Raw genomic sequence first — 21375 nt, forward strand, 5'->3', positions numbered from 1 at the left:
GAGGTGTTTTGCTTCTTTTATGGTGCCATCACCCAGTATTAAACTAGTTAAATCGGATCTCCAAGTGTGGGGTCCTGGTTTCTCATGCTTTCTTAACGGAGGGGCTGGGCTGGGACAGCCTTGCTGTGGTTCACTGCAAGCTTTGTGGTTCCCAAAAAAACCTGAAAATGGCTCAGTTCCTTGCTCAGCTTTGGCCAAGCATTTGCAGGAGGAGCTTCGCTTGGAACCAGTGCCCCATCTTCTGAGCTCTGCATCTCCTGAAGTCTCCTTCTGACCTTCCTGATACTTCTCTGTGAGCTGAGAACAAATAATTTAGTACAAATGAAGTTAATAAAATGCAAGGGCTTGGGAAGAGGTCTTCAGAAATAATCCATATTATCCCAACTGGCCGTAACCAGCTGTTGTCACATCTTGCTCCTGACCTTTTGCTGTCTCCCTTTCAAGTTTTAGCTCTTCGTCAGCCCTTAACGTGGCTGTGACCGTGCTACCAACATAGGGACTTGCCCAAGCGGTCGCGATCCCTGTGTACCTGCAGCCTGGGTCCCCAGCAAAGCCTTTTTGCTTGCGGTCTTGTGCTTCTGCCTTTAGAGAGACAAGAATATGCATTTAAGATTTGCATAGGAACATGCAGCTGTTCCACCAAAAATGGATAATTGTTCTCCCTTCTGTGAAGTTAAACAATAAGAAGTGCCAAACTGCATTTGCCGTTGCTGATTTTGTGCACTCAGCTGCATATTTTATGCATGTAGATTAGTTCCAGATTTATGACGATTTAACTGTTAATGCCTGCGTTAATCGCGCCAGGTTGTAGTTGCTGTGGAAACTACAACTTTGAATTTTACGTAAAGTTCTGTGTTGCATTTAATGTCTTTTTTTAGAGGCTCTCTTACATTTAATGCCTCGTGGTGAAAACAGAGAGGGAATCAACGTTGAAAATAAAAGTGCCTTTGGGCAGAAAACAAGTTTCAGCAAAAAGAGTAATTTTTTCTGGAAAGTTGTGATGTCTGGGAAAATAAGGGTTTGTGATAGAGTGCCATCTTGACCACAGCTGTATAACTGTTATTATAAGTGTGTAACAACTATTATAGCTGCTGCAATACTGTAATAAAGAAAACAACTATATAACTTATAAATGTCCCAAAAATATAGGACTGAAGTTCTTGGGTCTCTAGATATTCCTTTAGGTGGGCAAAGGAAATTGCTGATGTGCGTTGGATGGGGAAAATAGGCTGGTGCACAATTTTACTGATGTATTTCTTTTTTTTTTTTTTTTTTTGATTTATTTCCAGAATACACCGGTGGGCACTCCGATTTTCATAGTGAACGCCACGGATCCGGACCAGGGGGCAGGAGGCAGCGTGCTTTACTCCTTCCAGCCCCCTTCCAATTTCTTTGCCATCGACAGCGGTCGCGGCATTGTGTCAGTGATACGGGAGCTGGACTATGAAGTGACTCAGGCGTACCAGCTCCAGGTCAACGCGACGGTGAGTCTTCTCCTGCCTGCTGCAGGAGAGGAGGCATGCGGCCCATTAAATCCTCCGGGCTCGTTCCCGGTCCGTCATGGTTTATAACGGGTGGTTTTGTAGGACAAGAGGAAATGGCCTCAAGTTGCACCAGGGGAGGTTTAGGATGGATATTAGGAAAAATTGCTGCACTGAAAGCATTATCAAGCATTGGAAGAGGCTGCCCAGGGAAGTGGTTGAGGCACCGTCGCTGGAGGTATTTAAAAGACGAGTGGACGTAGTGCTTAGCGATATGGTTTAGTGATGGTTTTTATCAGTGTTAGGTTGATGGTTGGACTCGATGATCTGAAAAGTTGCTTCCAACCTAGGCAATTCAATGATTCTGTTCTATGATTCTATACAGCCGATGCCAGAGGGGACCCCTGGGAGGGGGTCCAGGTGGCCACCATGGCAAATTCTTGTCACACCCCTATGGGAAACTTCTTTCCTGGTGTTAAATCTGGTGAGAGCTCCATAGGGAGCGTGTGAGTGAGGAGCACCGCACAAGCAGGCTCTCTGTGTGGTGGCTCCTTTCCCATCTCAGATGCAACAGAGGAAGGTGAAATTCAGCCCTACAATACATCTGGCCAACTGTGCATTCAGGAGAGGGGGGGAACCCTTCCCAACCCTCCAGGCAGCTGGCTGGAGCTCTTGAAGCATGTGATTTGATCAAGATCATTGTCTTGATGCAGAGCCACAAATGTCACGAGGACATGGAGGGCCGCGCCAGGCTGCTTTGCTCTTCATGGCCAACGGAGGCTGGGAGTTCGCAGATTCCAGGGCCACAGGCAAACAGCTCAACCTTTCAGCTCGTTCCCTTCATGTTCAAGGCAGTGGAATTTTCCCCAGAAGTTTATTTTTTCTGAAACATACCTCATTTTATTTTAAATACTCCAGTGATAAGAGGCCTCCTCCATTGTTTTTTTTCCAAGTCAGTCTATGTCGCCGACGCGCTCTCCCAGGACGTGCCATTGAGCTGTCTAGCAGGTTAGAAAATCTGGGACCAAACACAATCCCTGATGGAAACATGCCTTTCTTCCACATGTCCCATTCTGGTTTCCTCAAGGACGCTGGGGCGCCACCTAGGTCCATCCAGCTCCATCCAGCCCCGTGTCCCAGGAGCAGTTCCCAGCAGACATAAAATGGTGTATCTGGCACTTGCTACCTAATACACTGCTGGCTTCCAGTGATTTCCAACTCAGGGAGTTAAATATTAAGTCTCCAAATATTTCCTGGGCTCGGTCGCAGGGCGCTGGTAATTTCTAGCAGAAAGGCAACAAGAAACCCTGGGACAAAGCTCAGTCCGGGAAGGAGGATGAGAATTGCGCCAGCACAGGGGGAGCTGGAAGAGCAAATGCAGTCTCTTGCCTGCCTGATGGAGAGTTTGCGTGGTCCGGAGTGGGAACGGGGGTGATGTGGTGAATTCGGTGTGGCTGCAAGAAGAGCCGTGGGGCCTTGGTTCAAGGCAGGAGCCATTTCATGCCGGGGATGTAGGGCAGGAAGAGGCTGGGAAGGTGAGGAAATGTGAAACGTGCTTGCTTTTTCAGTGCTACCTGCAATACCTAACAAAAATTTAAAGAGGTGAAAGAGAAGGGGGAAAAAAACATTATCTGGAGAAACGAAAGATTTCAACCTGATAACACTAACAGCGGAGGGCGAGTTGGAAATAAGCATCCATCCAGGCCATAAACGCTGAGGCCTGCAGGTTAAGAGGATAATGTACGAGCTGTGTTGTTGAATACGGTTTAAATTAACATTAATCTCCTGGCAATCAGTCCTTGCCGCTGTTCAGAACCATTTTGCAGAAGCATGCGGTAACCTCTAATGGTCGCCTTTCACCACAGTGCTTGATTAGGGAGTAAGGAGAGTTTTATTTTCTTCTCCTTTGCGCCTTATCTCTTTGCCTCTGCCCTTTTAGCAAAGGGTTGCTTTCGAGCACCCACGGGATGAGGCTCCAGCAAGAGAACCGGTGGCAGCAGGGCACTGCCAGGACAAGCTGGTGGCAGCCCATGCTGCTGTTGAGTTGGCTGCTGGAGAAGGGCCTTTCCCTGGGAAAGCGCTCGTGGAGAAGGGTCTTGAGGCTCCATCCCGATGGGTTGCGGTGGGGTGTAAGGGCGATGATGCTCCTGCTCAGAGCAGCGATCACAGAAAAGAATAAAGCTGCGACGCAGCCCGCAGGGTTAGGAAGAGCCGTGGAAACGTGAGGGAGCCTGTGGGATTTGTCGTGTTCCAGCCGACAGAGCCCAAGCTGTGACGAGGCGTCGGCGCTGGCGGGGATGAGATGCGCTGCCGCGATGTGCTGGTACGAGAGTCTGCTGGCAACCACACCTGGGTCTCGCGGTGCGGAGGTGCCCTGGGGGCGTATCTGCGTTAGGAGAGAATTTGTATTCTGAAGTATATGTTGAGCAGCATTGCTTCTTTTTCACCCCAAAATGTGATGAAAACTAAATTGGTGCTTGCTTTACTTTAAAAGTGCTAACGCTGGAATGAAATGCATATTGCACTGTGGACAATAATTCCAGCAGGTAGCTTGAAAAAGAGATGATTACCTGGACTAGGCAGAAATTTTGACCCAACTACAACTGTGAGAGACTTAATGCTGTTGAATAATTCTGTGTTTCTGATAGAAATCTTTTCTCTCCCCCTGCCAACCCTTGTGTTTTTCAAGGACCAAGATAAAAACAAGCCGCTGTCTACATTGGCCAACCTGGCAATCACCATTACAGACGTGCAGGACATGGACCCCATCTTCATCAACCTGCCCTACAGCACCAACATCTACGAGAACTCGCCTCCGGTAAGGGCTGCTCTTTCTCTCCCATGTCCATGACTGCGGTGTTGCGCCGGGAGCCGAGGGAGGATGGAGTAGGGTACGGGGCAGAAAGCACAAGGTATCCCAAAAAAGCTGGAGGGAAGCCTTCTCTTCGCAGAGATACTTGTCCTTCCTTCCATCCATTGGCATTGCTCTGCCCCGACCTTTGTGGCTTGGGTGCGAAGACGAGCCCTGTTTCCATGCTGAAGTGCAAATGCTCTGAATCAGGAGATCCCAAGGGCACTCAAAGAGAGGCAAAGCTTTTTCTTTCCGAAACAATGTGTTTCAAGCCAGCTCCCAAGTATTTTACGCTCTTTTTTAAAAAGGGAGCCTAAGCAAGGAGGTGTAGGAAGCCTGAAACCCAAATAGAGTGTTTGCCTAAAGATTTTCTTTAAATTTTATAAAGGTTTTCTGTTGTTCTTAGCACACAGTCACCCCATTTCCTCCCCACAGCGTATATGCATGCCATTTCTAATAGCAAAGTTGAAGAAAAAAGTAAACGTTCCTGAAATGAGGCATTTTGAAAATGCCAGAATCATCAGCCATTTCAGCACTCTGAGCATTTTCCCCCAGGTTTTGCCAAATTGATCCAATCATTTTAGTTCTTCTGCAACTTGGTTTGTCAGCAAACTCGCTGTTTGTGGAAAACGTCTCCCGGTCTCTTAGTACAGCAGGGCTTTTTTTCCACCACCCACCCCCCCTGCAGCAGACAGCGGGGGAGCGTGGTGGGCAGCCTTGGCTTTGTTGTTAGCTCTGCTCCCAGCAGGGGTGCCCAGGACCTTCAGCCCCAGGACCGACCCTTGGCAGCAGCATCCGCCTTCCCAAAGCACAGCTCTGCCTCCCATCGCTTTGTCTAGAGGGCAAATATTTTTGTATATGGATGGGAAAACCTTCTGTCCTCAAATGGCGGCGTGGTAGGCATCCATACCGCACGTGCATCCCCTAACGTCTCTGGTGTGCTGGATCCCAAACGCCGGATGGCTTAGATCATGCAGGGGTAGAGGGAACTCCAGCTCGCTTCACTTTATGCCTTTTTACTCGCTTTGAAGCACAGTGCTGGCTCTGACGGCACGCAGAGTGCTGGATCAATAGGGCTGAGTCCTACTGTCACAAATCCCGCGGTCAGACAGCACATTACCTGTCTGCCGGCCTGAAGACAGCCAAAAAATGGCTTCGTGAATTACTTTCATGAAGTGAGAGTTTCAATGAGTTTCAGTGCCGTTGGGATTCAGGGGTATTTCTGTGGTGGGCAGCACGAGCTGCAGGGAAGCAAAAACGCTCCTTCGTTCAACCTTAACTAGTGGGAAAAGCCTTAGATGAAATTATGCAACTGGAATTCCCACAAGTATCAAAAATTATAGACTCCATCACCTGCCTGGAGTGAGCCGGCATCCAGGAGAAGGGGATCTCTCTCAGATTAATGATATGTAATAAGGCTGCAGCTTAATGATCTCTTTGTGTTGATACAGCAACGTGCATTACAGTTATTCCCAGAACGGGACTGTTTGCAGTAGGCAAAGCAGCAAATAGGTGCTGTGTAACCTGACGTAGGAAACGAATGAAGGAGCACTCACTGAACTCTTGGCAGTTTTCTGACCGGTTTAGAGAAGATTCTATGATAGATGAAGGTTCCATGATTCTATGAAAAGGGGACTAGAGAGAAACACATTAGGGAGCCTATTTCTTCTGAATTCCTAGTAAGAACAATATATGTAAAATAAACGTCTAGATTTGGCACTTCAGGGCATGCTCTAGTGACATAGATTGTAGGGGTTTTTTTGTGTGTGTATGGTTGGACTCGATGATCTCAAAGGTCCTTTCCAACCATGAAGATTCTATGAGATTTTGATTTTCTTGGCCCCATGTAACGTCTCCAAAGGCATGGAGATATCCAAGATGGATAGGTGCCACTGGAGACATGGTAAAAAGGAAGACTGCGGAACGTGGGTGGTACTTTGAGTGCTGTTGCTCTCTGGTTTCGACCCAAAGTCCCATCCTTCACGGGAGAAATCTCCACTGCTGAAAGAAGGACGTGGTTTGCTATGGCAAGCCATGGGCGTTGAACGCGCATTTTCATCTCCCCACGGGAAGTCTTCTCACCAGCTCTGCCCTACCACCCGAGGGAGCCAGTCGCTGTCACCCTACAGAGTGGCTTGGTTACCGAAAGGATAACAGCAAATTTGGCTGAGGAATCTGGGCTCGGCCAACGTGTCCCAAAACAAGGCTTCCAGCTCAAGCCAACGGTGCGTTTGTGGGTGACGTTTGCCTGCCGTCTGCCCCAGCAGGCCAAGGCGTGCTCAAGGCGTTTCATCCCAGACTTGCTGCTGCTCCACACACCCGCTCTCTGTCTCTCTCTTGCCTCTCTTTTTATCTGTGGTGCACAGCATGTCTGTGTTCCTCTATCAATGTATCAGGCGAGAATACCTCATCTGAAGTGTATACATTACCTAATAAAATCCTTCTTATTTGGGATTATTGCATCAAATTTTAATTTCCTCACTCGAGTAACAGCATGTCAGCCAACCCGTCAGTGAAGAGCCGATAGAAGGTGAAAAGAGTGGATAAACTGCAGCAAATTACCGCAAACAGATCTCTATCAGCCCTTTGACTGGAATTGACTGGAATTAAGAAGTGAGAAATAGGATTTTTTTTTTTCCTTGGCAGCTTTCTGAAGCGCTCCCCCCTCCTCCTGCTGCTGCAACGCTGGGCTGCGCTTTGCCTTTCAAGTCCCTAATCCTGTAAGAGGAGAAGGAGAAGAAAAAGGGGTGGAGGGGCACGGGAGGGGAGAGAAGTGCCATTGTAGCTGTTATTTTTCTCCAGCCAGGATCTGGTAGCATAATTTAGATGTGTTTTGGGCACGTGTTTATTCGGACACTGAGAAGAAAGAAATTTCTTATCGGGCAAAGGAAGAGGATGCAGTGGGAAGAGACTTTTCTGTCCCTGTAGGTGTTGTATCTTCTTTCTTGATGCCGTTTATCATCTCAGCGTTCCTTAGATGTCTCTCCCAGGGCACCCAAGTGCCCCAAAGCTGTCTACAGCTTGGCGGCATTGTATTTTTCATCCTCGGAGTCTGTGCGTGTCTGTCCTCACAGCACGTTGATGTTCTCCAGACAGGTTAATAGGGGCTGGAGAAGAGGAGACGTTTCCCCTTGCAGAGATGCTGATGGTCTGATGAGCCCTTACTTTTGGATCTCAGCTGGTGCATGGTCCTGGCAGCATCGCAGCTTCACTTTGGGGGTGAAAGAGGAGGAATCTGCTACCTAGGAGACAAGCTGAGGCCTGTGAACGTGTGCTTTATCCCAGGGGGAGCCCCACGGAGGCGAGAGGAGAGACAAACCCCACTGGTGCTTGGTCCCGAGACCAGCAGTGGTACTCCCTTGCGAGAGCATGGAGCAGATACGCGTCAAATATCACTGAAACAGTTTTAATTCTTCAGCACCATCCCCCTCCTCTTCACAAACTCCTTGGGTTAAAGAAATAACATAGAATCAGTGCTATTTTTGCCCTAGAGTCTCAATAGCTCCGAGTTAATTCTTTCTTACAATATTTCCAGCCCATCAGTGTGAACACTTTATTAAAAGCTCAGGGTTTTATTAAAAAAGGATTGATTTACCCCTGCCCCTCTTCAAAAAACCCTCAGATTTTGTTTGGATAATGTGCCATTCTTTATTTTCTTTGCCTTTTTTTTAAGCATAGGCTTTTCCAGATTATTACTTTTCTAAACCTTCTTCCTCCTTCCCTAGAGGGAGTGGGTTATTCTGTTCTGGTGCTTCGGTCTGTACCCACCACCCGTGTCCTTTCCTTGCAGCCACTGTTGTCTGTGGCAGGCAGCCGAGTTGTTCCTTGCTTTGAAAAAACGTCAGGAGTATTTGGGAGCGTTTTTAAGAGCCGCAGGTTCATGCCACAAATACCTGGGGAGAGCCCTGGGCAGAGCTGTCAGCGCTGGATGTCAGCTTGGGTTTTCCGTGAGTAAGTGGACGCCTTGCCAGATGTGTTTGGCCAGAGACGGAGGGAAGGTGCCCTCCAATTTAGGGGTGCAGCTGGCTGCCTATGGGAGCTAGAGCACAGCGTCTCCTGCCCTTGCCGTGCCAGGACCTAGATAGCCAAAGGAATAGAGTTGTGGTCTGGTAGGGTTTTGGAAGAGGAGTTGGAAATTGTTGAGATGTGGTTGGCGAGAGGTCAATCTCTGCCATTGCGGGATGGCCATGATCAAGGGGTTTGGTTTTGCATGTTTTCCCATTTCTTGTCTCTCCTTTCTGATTAGTTGTCCCTGCAGCTGTGGTGGGCAAGATGCTTCGTGATCATCGCAGGTACTAAGAGATGAGTATAGCCTGGGCTTTAGCGTCATGCTTTGCGTCACATCATCTCCCCGTCTCACTCAGACGTGTGCTGAAGGGGAATGCTCCTTCCTGTTGACCGTGCTGAGTGATTGTGCTCCGAGGCCGGCTGCGTCAGCTGTCACCGCTCGCTAGAAACCCAGAAATTGCCACTAGCTACATGGATAAGCATTATGCCCATCCTCTGGCGCTTGTTCCGCCTCTTCCCCAGAAGCATAAAGGCTTGTCCTAAAACACTGGGCGGATGCTTCGGGAGGGATCGTTCGTTCCTGGGAGTTGGGATCTGCCAGTCTTGTGGATACTGGAAACCTCTTGTGAAGGAGCTGGCGGGAAGGATGGAAACCAGACGGGCTGCGAGGAGGTGCCCAGGTCCCTGCCCCTGGTGTGGTGCCAGGAGACAGCATCCAGGAACAGTAGGGGCTCAGCCCCGCTCTGCCACTTGTTTCACGGTGCCTGGTGAAGTGTGGCTCATCCCAGGATGGGCTGGTGAAGGGGCTTGTGTAGGAGACACATGGGGGCTGCAAGAAGAAGAGGGGGATACCCAGTCTCAGAAAACAGCAGCATGGAAGCCGAGGACCAGGCGAATCTTACTTGCAGCCCTCGTTCTTGGGATCAGATGTCTGGATAATTTCTTTCCTACGGACATCTCTATGGCACACGCTGCTGAGATATCTGACTGAGATTCCCCCCCTCCTCCCCTCCCCAACTTTCCTGACTGTGACATCTGCGCTCATCCTTTTATCTCTCCCGGCAGCCTTTCCCCTCGGCTGCTGGAAGAGGGACCTTTCTTGCAGATAAAGCGGCCCCGGCGTCGGCGTGCCGATTGCTATTCCTCGGCCATCGCCGGGGCCCTTGCCTCCTCCCGCAGCTGCCTCCCCTTCGGAACGTGCCGCGCAGCAGGCGGCACTTATCATTCTGTGCCGCTCCCCGGCTTTTTGACAGGCAAGGAGCCAGCTGTCAGACCCACCCAGCGCCATCGCCCACCGCCCCATGCCACGCAGCAGCTCCCCCTTCACCGGGGAGCCCAGGGGGGCTCGCGCCCGCCCCGTGGGGTTGGATGATCAAAGCACAAGAGGCTGGGAGAGAGCACGCTGGATCACACGCCTTCCTCCTTTCCGCCCCCCCCCCCCCCCCTGCTTTGCCATGCCCTCCTTGCCACATCCCTCATTCTGCATTCCCACTCACTCCTTTCCTACTTTTCTGGTGGTTTTTAGCAGTCCTCGCTCCTTTGGAAAAGGACAGTTATTGTCGGTGATTTAGAGGCTCTCCAGCAGCTGCTGAGCCTCGCCAGCCGAGTGCTGCTCAAAGGCCAGTGACCTGGGATTTATGGCTAATGTTCTCGGTTAATAACGTGGATTTACTTAAGGAGTCTATCGGAATGCCCTCAGAGAATCAGGGAAGGGGCAGATCCGGCTGGCCCAGGGAGCCTTCTTAACGGCCAGCCAGCGGCAAGACATCTCCATCCAGCCCGCAGGGGCATGGCTCCGAAATCCAGGGAGACGGCAAGTCCCCGCTTCCCACCAGTGATGTGTCCACAGCAGTTTTCCCCGTGGCCCTCAGCTGATGGATTGCAGGGCCAACGCCATGCTGCTGTCCCGCTGTGCTCCCTTGTTAGATATGCAAACGCCTCTGTTGACATTTCCTTTGCGGGCAAAAAAAAATTAAAAAAAAAATATATTAAAATGGGTTTATTAACAGTGGGAAAAGAAGCAATGAAAACAAGAACAGCTGAGTTGTAAATTTTTTCACACTACATTAATTATGTGCATGTGGCTGTGTTTGTATTCACATGGGCTCGCTGCAGTGCGGCGGGGGAAGTACAGCTTATGGAGTTGACATAAGCACAGGATGTTTTTATTTAAAGAACTAAACAAGGATTCGGGGTCGCTCTTACATTCTTCGTTGGTTTTGGGGGGACACTCGGCCTCATGCATCTGTCTGCTTTGCTGTAAGAAACAGGTCTGTCCTGCAGGGTGGAGGGTGAGGTGGGTGAGCTGGTAGCTGCAGAAGCTCCTGCCCATGGGCAATCTGCTGTTCTCAGCATCTGTCCATCCCCCATCCTCCTCCTTAAAGGTTTCAATTCAAATCTCTGCAGCTCCCTTGGTTATGCAGCTGGATGCTGATGGCCAGCGTGAGCATCCCTCATTGCCTGGGGTACCTCATCTGAAGAACGCAGGGGCAGAAGAGGACCAGTTGAAACTGGGAAGCCAGCGGTAGATAACGCTGGTCTAGTGACCAGTGCTGAAGCTCGTGGTGAGAGGGAATTGTGGCCTTTGGTTCTCAAGGGACGGCAGGATGAAAATCTCTGCCATGGAGGAGCATAAGCTTTTGCTTGTCAGCCAGAGCTCAGCCTGTGCAGCTGTGAGGAGGCACCTCCTGGCTTTCCTTTGATCGATGCACCTTCAGTCCCTCCTTCCTCTTCTGCCTCGAGCACTCATAGCTGGGCTCACCACGCTGACCTTGCTTCAAATCCTCATTCTCTGGGCCAGGGATGAGCAGCACGGGCAATGAGTCTTGTGGCACTCTCTCCGGTCCCTACGGACACTTGCCCTGGTCCAAGCCTCCTCTGTGGTCAAGCTCAGCCTGCTGGGTGGGTCAGTTAGAGGACATGTTCTGCTGGTCCTACCCTCAGCGTCACTAGCTACATCCTGGGGTGGGTTAGCAGAGTTTTGCAGCTTGCACAAGAGCGATGAGTGGTGAGCCTGAACTGCCCTGAGAAGCTGGGATGGGACTTTTCCATGGCGTGCCTCGTCCTTGGACAGGTTTTCCCAAGCGCGTGCCCCGCGGTGATAGGTGCAGTGCCTCGGCTGGGCACCCTGCGAGGCCCAGCAGTGCTCGGCCGGGGTGGCTGTAACACGCGTCTCCTCTCCCTCCCCAGGGTACCACCGTGCGCATGATAACGGCGATCGACCAGGACAAGGGCCGTCCCCGGGGCATCGGCTACACCATCGTCTCAGGTAAGTTCAGGGGTAAATGTGGTGGGGAGCCCAGTGGGGCTGGAGGAGCTGGCCCTGCAATGAGTCTTTGTACATCCCATGCCTGGGAAATCGCATTTGGCCAAGTTTCTCCTCGACTGTCCTGCTTGTTATTTTGATTTGTCCTTGGCAATTGCCGTAGCCTACTGCTACAACTGAACGTTTTTACCTCCAGCGCTGCCGGAGTGCGGCGTTCGCGGCACCTCCCTTTCCTCGAGCAGCGGGCGCTGTTTCTAACTAATTTGCCAAGATCTCATGGTGAAACCTTTCCGTCCTAATGGCGAACCACAAACGTCTCCGCCTCACAGTGCCATGGAGGAGACCTGCAAAGAGCCAGGCATAAAACTCTCGTTGGCGGTGCGGTGGTTATTGTTTAGGGAGGGAATGGGACTGGTTACACGCTGAAGGGCTCCTGGTGGTTTCTGTGGCGCTTCCCGAAAATCTCCGTGCTGAGGGCTGGCTTCCCAAAGCCTTGCCAGAGGCAGGGGGTTGGACCTGCGAGGGCGCAGGGATGGAGAATGAAGCTGAATTAGAGCGGTGGAGGGTTTCTGTCTCCTGATGGCCACATGGATTGATCCTGCCTTCCCAGCCTTGCTCTGGAGCCCAGGGAACCCTTCCCAGCGCGCATGGGTGGCTCGCTGATACTGGTGTAGCCCGTCGCCCGTGGATCCTCGCTGGGCAATGCTTGGCTGCTTTAGGTCCGTAGCTTGTGGTCATCTTCTGATGGTAAAAGAGCCAGGGTAGTCTGGGTGGGTGTTTCCATGCAAAACATAGCTGTGTTTTGGAAAGGCCAATTTTTTGGAGCCCGGTACCCGTCTCATTTAAGGTGCCTTGAGGTCAGCGCGCCTCTACCATACCCGAGGCAGGCTTTGACACTCGCTGGGCTGCGCTCAGACGCTGCTTTGGTGGCGCTGTGCCCTGGGGACGGACAGAATGCTCGGGCTGACCCAGCAGCAAGGGACCAGCTTGGTGGGGCTGGGTTGTGACCCTGTTTCTGGCTTTGCTTCCCGGGGTGGGGGGGATCCTTCCCGGCGAGAAATGGCAGCAGTGCTTCCTCTCCCTGCGGTGCCTCATGCTTCGGGGGCTGGCTGGCAGCTCCTTCCACCTACACGTGTGGAAATAATTTCCCCGGTTTCTCTTCCTCAAAGCCCAGCCGTTTCAAACGCTCTTTTAATCAACCTCTGGGGTCAAGGTGATTTCACCCTGACTTTCAAGTCCGCTGATCCTGACTGCAAGTATCCAGGTCAGTCTACCTTTGAAGACGCAAGGATTATTTCTTCCTCTAACTCCCTCTGCAATTTATTCTAATGTTCCCCCAGCATGAATTAGATGCAAGGTTCCTCCTGGATTGTGTGTATCAACTGGCCAAAGTGCAGCAGGGACTTTCTTTTGGCTAATACGGGCCTTTTTTCGCTGGAGACTGGACTGAAACCTCAGGCTAATTTTGTGGTTGAGGTTGCAGCTGAACTGCCACGAGGGCGGCCAAAGCCTTCAGCTGACAAAATCCCCACCCAGCTCAAAGCCTGAAAGATGCTCAGCAGCCGGGGAATCGTCCTTGTCCTCTTTGTACACCCTCCTTCGGGCAGCTGCTGATGGCCACGGGCCATTTTTCTGACCCAGTATGCTGCCGGTATCCAATTTTCCCTTGTCGGCCCTGGTGCAATATAAACAGCTCTGGGCTTCCAAGAGGTGTCTTAAACTTACAGAAATAACCGCGCTATCGATAGAGGGTTAATTTGCTAAACGCACCCACCCGCTTCATGGTCTTTTTGCTCCTCGGATGGTCATGGCTGCTCTGCTGAATCAGGGCGGCAAGACATTGGACGCTGGATTTTTACCTGGAATGTTCACACGTGCTCTTATTTTCGTGTCTCTCTCGGGTTTTCCTGCGAAATAGCCACCAAGTCCCTTTCTGTCCCTGGCTCAGCGCCAGAGTAGTCGAAACCTAGCCATTAGGGCTGGTGGGGATGGTGGTAGGAGCCAGGCATGCCCCGGGAGCCTGGTGGCAGCGGGGTGACAGTGACAGGCGGGCGGATCAGTGCAAACAGCCTGGCATCTGCTTGTCTATGCCAAGAGCTTAATCCCTGTCCCCGGTGCCGCCTGGCAGGGGGCAGCTCTCCTATCGGAGAATCGGGCAGAACACATCAAAGAGTGATTAAAATGCTTTGCATTATTTTTATTTTTTTAGTTTGGGTTTTTTTTTTTTTGGCCAAAAATAAGAATTGAGGAGCATTTTTGTAACTGGCCAGGAGCCCTCCTCCTCCTGTCGGCACCAGCATCTTGCGGAGCGGGGAAGGATCAGCCCACGGACGGACCGAGGGACGACTGCAGGCACCCGCTGTCACTTCCTCCCTCCTCCTCATCCTCACCCTACCTTCGGCTTCAGGCAGACCTTCCCAAAACCCCCGAAGCCAGTTTTTGGGATGCTCCGCTCCCGCTTTGAGTTGAGTTGGTTGCCAGAGCTCGCCAGCTCCTTTTGGCTGCCAGGTTGTGGCCGAGGGCAAATTTTAAAGAAAACAGGATTGTGGGGCAGACAGTTTTTTCTCCTGAAGTCAGCAGGAGCGTGAGTGCCTCCCCGGCTCTGCTCAAGGCATTTTCTTACACTTTCCATGATTTTCCTCTTGCTTTTGAAAGAAGATGCTACCTTCTGATGCGTGAGAGCCCGGACATGGGAACCAGCCTCCAAAATCCTGCTCACCCAAGGCAAGCGATTTTTTTTTTTTTTTTTTTTTTTTTTTGGCAGGCAGGTAAAGCCTAATTAACTCGTCATTATCCTCAATCACGATGGTAAAGGTCAGCGAGCAGATTTTGTGCCTGAGCTGGTAAATTTTTATGGCAATTTTGAGAGAAAAAAAAAAAAAAGCAACAACAGTCTAACATATGGGAACAGGGAAGCAAATTAAATTAGAAACCGACCGTAAGCAAAAGCGAAAATGGTCGGTGGAGGTAGTAATTATACCTGGCTCTTCGGCTCGCTTCCACGAGGGGAGGTGGCGGCGATGCTGTTCCCGTTTCACGGTAGGGATGGGTGATGCCTCTCCCAGGCTTTTGGGCACAGAGCTCTGATTTTACCTGCTGGAGTTGAATATACAGCAGCGAGAGAACTGAAAGCTGATAAACGAGAGCCATTTATCACTTCTTTGGTATTAATACCTAAAGCATTGGTATGATTTGGAGGCGGGGTGTAAAAATTAATTCGGACTTGCCGGTGTCCTATTCGGCTCCAGCCCTTGGGTAGCTGCGCCGTGGGATATACTGCAGCAGCTCTTATTTATACGGCCATCTCCTGCACAAGGTCCTCCCACGACAGGAAAACAATAAAACTAAAAGATTAACCCTAACCACATAAAAGAAGACTTAAGACCCAACTTTATGCCGCCAGCTTACAAAGCTGTTAAGCTTGAAATGACGGAGGAGCGCTGATCGGGCTGTGTCGCAGCTTTGGCTACCTTGTCCTGCCGGGGCAGCCGAGGCTGCCTGCACTGGGAATCATTCCCATGTCCTATAGGGAAAAAGCCCTCCAGTCGTTTCTCCCTCTTCCTTCCGATCTGAGGATTTTTAACCCCATGAAAACGCGCCCTTTATTTTTTCGCCCTGCGCTTTGCAAGAAGCGGGGTCACCACTGAAAAGGAAAAAGAAACCCAAATTGACACCTCAGGGAAAAAGAAATCCACATTGAGACCTCGCGATTCGAGCCACTCGGTGCTGGGGATTCCCAATCGCTCCGACGGGTGTTTCTGCCGCTTTCCCCAGGCAAAAAGGATGGTGCAGGCATCCCGGGGCTGGAGCCCCGCGAAATTCCTCCCTCCCCGGTCCCCCGGCTGCGCTTACAGGTTGGAGATGCTCAGCCGCTGAGGTCAGGGCTCTGTTTGAAGGACGGATAATTAATCCAGTGAAGTAATCCGCAGCTCCTTTTCGGCAGATTTATGGAGATAGCCTCTGTACCGGGGACTCTGCCTCATCATCTTTCATTTCCCAGGCAAAGCGAGTGACTTGTTGTATAACACGACCTGCTCTAGATAAGGCTTTTCATTTCGGGGAACTCTCCGCTCTAACAGAGATTGATTTTTTTCCCAGTGGAAATCGGAGGGCCCCGGCACTCCCGGCAGGATCAGGCCTGCAGACGGCAGTGTGTTTTCACGTTTGCCGCTGCTGCACAGCGCCTGGGGTGTTGGGGAATCTGAATCCTTTAGGAGAAGGATTTTTATCGTGACCTAACCGGCAATTTAATTAATAGGCGGGGGGGGACTTTGGCCTGTGAGCTCTTGTTAAGAAAATGTCTTGTATGACCGCGGTCTCACACTTTGCTCGCTAAACTTTGGGTTTCCTTTATTTCCAGGACGGTCAGGAGCCTTCACGTCTCCCAGCACCAGGATGTGAAGGTGACCTGTGCTGCTTGAGCAGGCAGCGAAGGGTTAAACCAGGGGTAAAAGGGTTAAACCGGGGCTGTGCGAGGTGCCCCAGCCTCAGTCTCTGCCTGCCTGACACATTTCAGGTGCCATGATGGATGGGCAACGGGAGACTGCACAAGGGCAATCCATACGTCCTTCCCGGGGCTTGGGAAGTCCTGCAGGAGAGAGGGGAGGGAGCTCTGGGTCGGGTGAGATGGTCCGTAGGGCTCTTTGCAAACCCTCAGGGCATCTTTTTTTCTTCCTAAGTTGATTCTTTTAGGAGACCGGCGCTGTTTCTGGCGAAGCGCTCTCTTGCTAAAGCTGGTGCATCTCAAGGGAAGCGCGAATTAAAAATTATTTGCACAATGTAATAGAAGTGTGAGTGACAGGAGCAAGAAGGAACCTTGTCTGAAAAGAATTGTTCTCTGTCTTTCTTCTGGTTTTCCTGCTGAGGAATAAAATAACATATGTATATTTATATGTAAAAATCGTCGCAGTAACTCTCAGAACGCGTTTCACGTGGTCTTTAACAGATCTGGAGTCCCTCCCTGCCTTCCTTCTGGAAGTGTGGCATGGACCTCTGAGTTAAGGTTAGGTGGCCAAAGTGGCCTCAGCTGTTCACACCTGCCTTCACATTTTGACCCGGCTTAACAAAGAAAGCAAAGCAAAGTGTGCCCCTTAAACCGGACATCAGGGAGGATCCCTGGAATTAGGACGTGCTAATTCTAATATTCTCGTTGCCAGTTGGCTTAACTTTGCGCCGGCTTTTTTCCCCACATTCGGATCGCTCGGTGGACTACTCGGGTGTTGAAATCCTCATAAATTACACCTGCTGGGAGGACCTTCCAGCGTGATTTAAAGGCAGTCATCATAGCAGAACATTTCTGTAGGAGGACACGCTGATGGGTGGAAAAGTGCCTCACGCCGTGTTATCCATCAAAGGCTGTTTTTCCACCCTGGCAATGCAAGGGGACGAGAGACAGCACAAAGAAGAGATGGTGGCTGCGGCCACAGCCCCTCTTTTTTTGGCTCGGTTGCTCCCCGTCTCCCTCCCCACTGCTAATTGATGCTTCATCATTGTGTTGGCATCTTGCTTTGGCTCCCTGGTAATCCAGAAACCACTGGAAACGGATACGGATGGGATGATGGTTTGCATGGCAGGTGGTCTCCCAGCAAACGCCTCTTCGGTAATTAAAACTATACATTCCCATTTATGTGTAAATATGAAACAAGAGCGTATTTTTTGTTTAATTTCTGGGACTGTTTAACTTCCTGGCATTTAACGGGCGTTCAGGATGTTGGCAACCACTGGGAAAGGAGGAACCCGCGCTGTCTGTGTTGGTGTCGGGCCTAGAGAAAACGGCCGGTTCTGAGATACCTTTTTTTTTTTTTTTTTTTTAATGGAAGATTTTCGGAAGGTGTTGAGCCTGGAGATGCGGGGTTATGTTAATAAGCTGGTTGAGAGTTGTTACCGGGTGTATTACAGTGTACTTCTCTCCTGTTCCCCTGGTGAGCCTGCCTGCTGGTGGGGGAGAGGTAGGAGAGCTGATTTGTGGGTCTCTGAATCCAGCGCAGGCATGGTGGCTGTCAAAAAAGTGCTAATTTTATGTGTAAGCATCCTTCACCTGTGGGGTGAGAGTGTCCTCTGCCACCGCTGCTCCCAGGTGGCCATGCCCAGAGCAGCCCGTCCTCCCTGGGAATGCATCTCCCGCGCCCTGCGCGTTAGGAGAAAATCCTCCGGTGGAGGGTTGAATTGTTGCCTTTGACAGAAATGAGGGAAACAAACATTTTATGGCAGTTCTCCCTGCGCTGCTCTGCTGTCCTGACTCACCGATGCAGCTCTTGGCCGCGCTCCCGCGGCAGGTTTTAGGGTTAGATTCATGGAAAGCGGAGAGGCTGGGAGGAAAATGGCCAAGCCAGGCAGGGCTGGTGATTTGCCGTCCCTTCGAGCCACCGAGCGCAGTCTAGATGACGTGGGGGAACGGTGGTTGTGGTCCAAGTCTCAGCACCCTTTCGCGTGATGTATTACACTCGGAGCAGGAACATTTAAACCCTGCGGGCTCTGTTCTCCTCGCTGGTACCCAGGCACAGCTCCCGAGGGCTTCGGGAGGAGTATAGCACCTCGGGTGATAAATCTCTCCTTTTATTTTCTTGTACTGTACATTCTGTCCTTAAAAAAAAAAAAAAAAAAAAAAAAAAAAGGAACAACACGAGCATTTAATCCGAGCTGCTTTTGTGGCTCTGCAAGAGGAGAAATTCTGCCGCTTGTGCTAGAATGGGCAATTAAATCTTTTGGGGAAGATACTAAAAACGCCTGTCTGCGTGTGCGGAGGAGTGCCAGCACACGGCTTTGGGCTGGAACCCATTATCCCAGAGAGAGCTGCATCCTCGGAGAAGAAGAGCAAACCAAAGTCCAGAACAGGAGAAGCGGGCACTGTTTCCTGAAGCATCTTGATTTCACACGGTGTGAAGAAATAAAGCTCAGGTTGTAAGAACCCCCTTTTCCCTTGGAAGTAACTCGCTCCCTCTGAATTTAAGCGTGGGGCGAGGCGTCTGCCCTGGCGTGCTTCCCTGCACATCGCACGGGGTGGGAGGCAAAAACTCAAGGTGAAGAGCAGCGAGGTGGTCACGGCAGCTGATGGACTATTTATACGATGATAACTGTGTCTGTTGCTGACTCTATGAACCACGTCCAACGGCATCTATTTCGGTGCTGAGGAGCCCTGACGGAGCACATTTTGACTAATAAATTATCCAGCGTGAGGTGTGTGATGGGTTCCCCTTTCGCATCTCCTGAAAGTCATCCGCTCCAAGTTCAGCGAGCGGCTCAGCAAGCCCAGGGCCTTCCGAGGATGCGGCTCCCCCGTACAAATGTTTTTTTGGGTAGCCGGGGGGGTGGGAAAAATTCTCCTGCAGGGGGGAATCGGCTTCCCCTGCCTGACAGGTAGTTCTTCGCTAGAGCTGGGCAATGGCTGCATCTCTTCTATGGGTTTGAACCATGCTCAAAGGCCAAAGGGGTAGGGAGGAAGGAGGAGACAGCAATGTCTTTTTTTATTTTTTTTTTTCCATTTCTTTCTTTTTTTTTTCTTTCCCCCCTGGGTTTGAGCCAATATTTTTAATGGCCTTTTTAAACTGTGAGAGCGTTGGCTGAGGGCGATTAAACATTATGGCCTTCATCTATAAAACCCCTCGTTATAGCAGTGTTTCTCCAAAATGCTGCCTATGCCACCATCCGTTCCTCAATGAGCCTGGAAAAACACTCGGAATGGGCTGCTGTGATCCATCCTGTTGCTTCCCAACCCAGCGCCCTGCCTTCCCGGTGCCTGCCCGGCCACGCTGGATGTAGGAGCTGCTGCTGTCCCTGTACCCGCACTCGGACATAGAAGTGGGAAAGTTTTCCTTTTCCTCCTTTTGCCGGTGTCACAAGAAGCTGGGCTTGTATGTCCTGAGCAAGGTGCTCAGGACCTGCTCCCTGCCAGGTGAGAGCAACAAGTCTGCCAGAAATGTATTCATATTCTTGTCCCAAAGTTCATTCTTTTTGGGTTTTTTTTTTTTTTTTTTTTGTTCACACTTTTTCTCTGTCTTTTTGAGTGTTTAAAAACATTGTCTGCTTTGCTTCGCTTCTCTCTGCGCTCCCATTTGCGGCTCAGCCTTTCCCTTCCCATCATTTAACTTCTGCCCCATCTCTGGTTCCTACCCGGGATCCCTCTCCTGGTCTCTCCTGCCTTTTTCCGTGTCCAGCTCCACAGGTTTGCGGTGGTAGCAGAGAGGAGTCCTCAGAGGATGTCCCTCTCTGAGGGATGCTGCCTCCTAGGCAGCCTCATGTTTACTTTCCGCTCCCTGCCCTGCTTTTCTTAAGGCCATCTTTGCTTTCCTAGCACTTGAAAGCAGAGCTCCTCCTTTGCTGGTGGAAACCGCATTTATTCCTTAGCTTTGGATGCAATGGAGCTGGGTTGCCTTGTTCTCTCTGGACGTGCCACATCCTTGTCTGGGTGGAGAAGGGGGTGAAGGACATGTAAGCCTTTGTTTAGCAGAAACCAGAGCATGCTCTTGGGTTCCTTCTCAAACCAGGGGCGTGGAAATGAAGTCCTTGGTCTCCATGCTTTGGTGGCTCAGAGTGGACCTCGGACTAGGAGGTAGATGGCTCAAGCAAGGGCACGTCCAGCAGCTGGCAACTCCTGAGCCAAGTGAGTGACCATTTCATTGCCTGGTGGGTACAGAGCAGGAGGTTGTGCATGCCGTTGTGTGAGCACTGCTCGTGGAAGAGCCTGCAAGGGGGACCGGGAGGAAGGAGGGGGCAGCAGGGGCACCTTTCTGAAGGTCACTTTGCTTCCATGGCAGGTGCGGCCACAATAGTTCCTGTCTGTGTCATTAAAACAGTCTGTAGAGGGCAAACTTGGAGATGGAAAGGTCTGCGCCGCTCCACATCCTTCCCGAAACGGGATTATCGGGGGATCTTGACTGGGTTTGAAATCCCTCTAAAGGTTCTCCACCCACTCTGTGTTCTCCATCTCACATCTGTGCATTGGGGTATGGCTTCAGAACCAGTCATGAGCAAACCACGGTTTGCTCCATTGGCATGCCCAGTACTGGCCAGGCGAGCCATCGGCTGGGGCGTTGGGACAGCAACGGTGTCCACCTGGCTCCGAGACCACCCTGGGCACAGACCCCTGCAACCAGCACAGCTGGGAGCGGGATGGAGCAAGCGCTGGGAGAGGGGTGGAGGGGACAAAGGGGTTGAAAGCTATCAGCCAGGGTGGCTGTCTGCACCGTCACCTGCGCACTAAGCTGTGCTTGACTCAGGCTTGGCTTTTTCCTGGGTCAGGAAGGTGATGGAGAGATAACGGGAGAGAACCGGGTGGGGAGGGGAAATTATACAGAGGTGGGGAGGGAAAGACAAAACTGGCTATTTTCCCCCCTGGCTTTTTTTTTTTTAATTTTTTTTTTTCTTCTTGCTCTGAGGGAAGCAAAGGCATGTGAGGATGATTAGCGAGATTTTTGCAAAGAAAAGAGAGATTTTTGCAAAGAAAGCATCTCGGGGGAGCGTGCATTGTTCGTCAGCGCGAGTACTGGTCAGAGGAATAACGAAGCGGTGGTTGGGGAGGCATTGTAGAGGAAATTATGAAAGGCCTCTGAGGGACAAGTTTGGAGACACCTCTTTCCCTTCTGAAGCTAATTCGCAAACCCAGCAATTCCCAGCTTGCCAAAAGGCACCCCGGGGGGCATCAGATGCGTATCTTCCATCCGAGAGGTGTTGGGGGCGCTGAGCTAGAGAAAAGCCTCTGATGCGCAGCCTAGGGGGGTATTTGGGTCCCTAATTTATTCAGAAAAATGACCGTGGTCAAATATGAAACGCGC

At 51.0% G+C, this 21375-nt stretch overlaps 1 protein-coding gene across 1 annotated transcript in view; it reads left to right on the top strand.

The window, feature by feature from the left end:
* CDH23 (cadherin related 23) overlaps window positions 1-21375 on the top strand; it is a 213113-nt gene that overhangs the window by 92603 nt on the left and 99135 nt on the right. Inside the window, exons 7-9 of the mRNA XM_074591549.1 lie at window positions 1290-1484; window positions 4171-4299; window positions 11530-11608. Of these exons, the coding sequence (XP_074447650.1) occupies window positions 1290-1484; window positions 4171-4299; window positions 11530-11608 (403 nt within the window). The remainder of the gene's footprint in view (window positions 1-1289; window positions 1485-4170; window positions 4300-11529; window positions 11609-21375) is intronic.

Source organism: Larus michahellis, chromosome 6 (assembly GCF_964199755.1).
Source record: "Larus michahellis chromosome 6, bLarMic1.1, whole genome shotgun sequence".
Classification (NCBI taxonomy): domain Eukaryota; kingdom Metazoa; phylum Chordata; class Aves; order Charadriiformes; family Laridae; genus Larus; species Larus michahellis.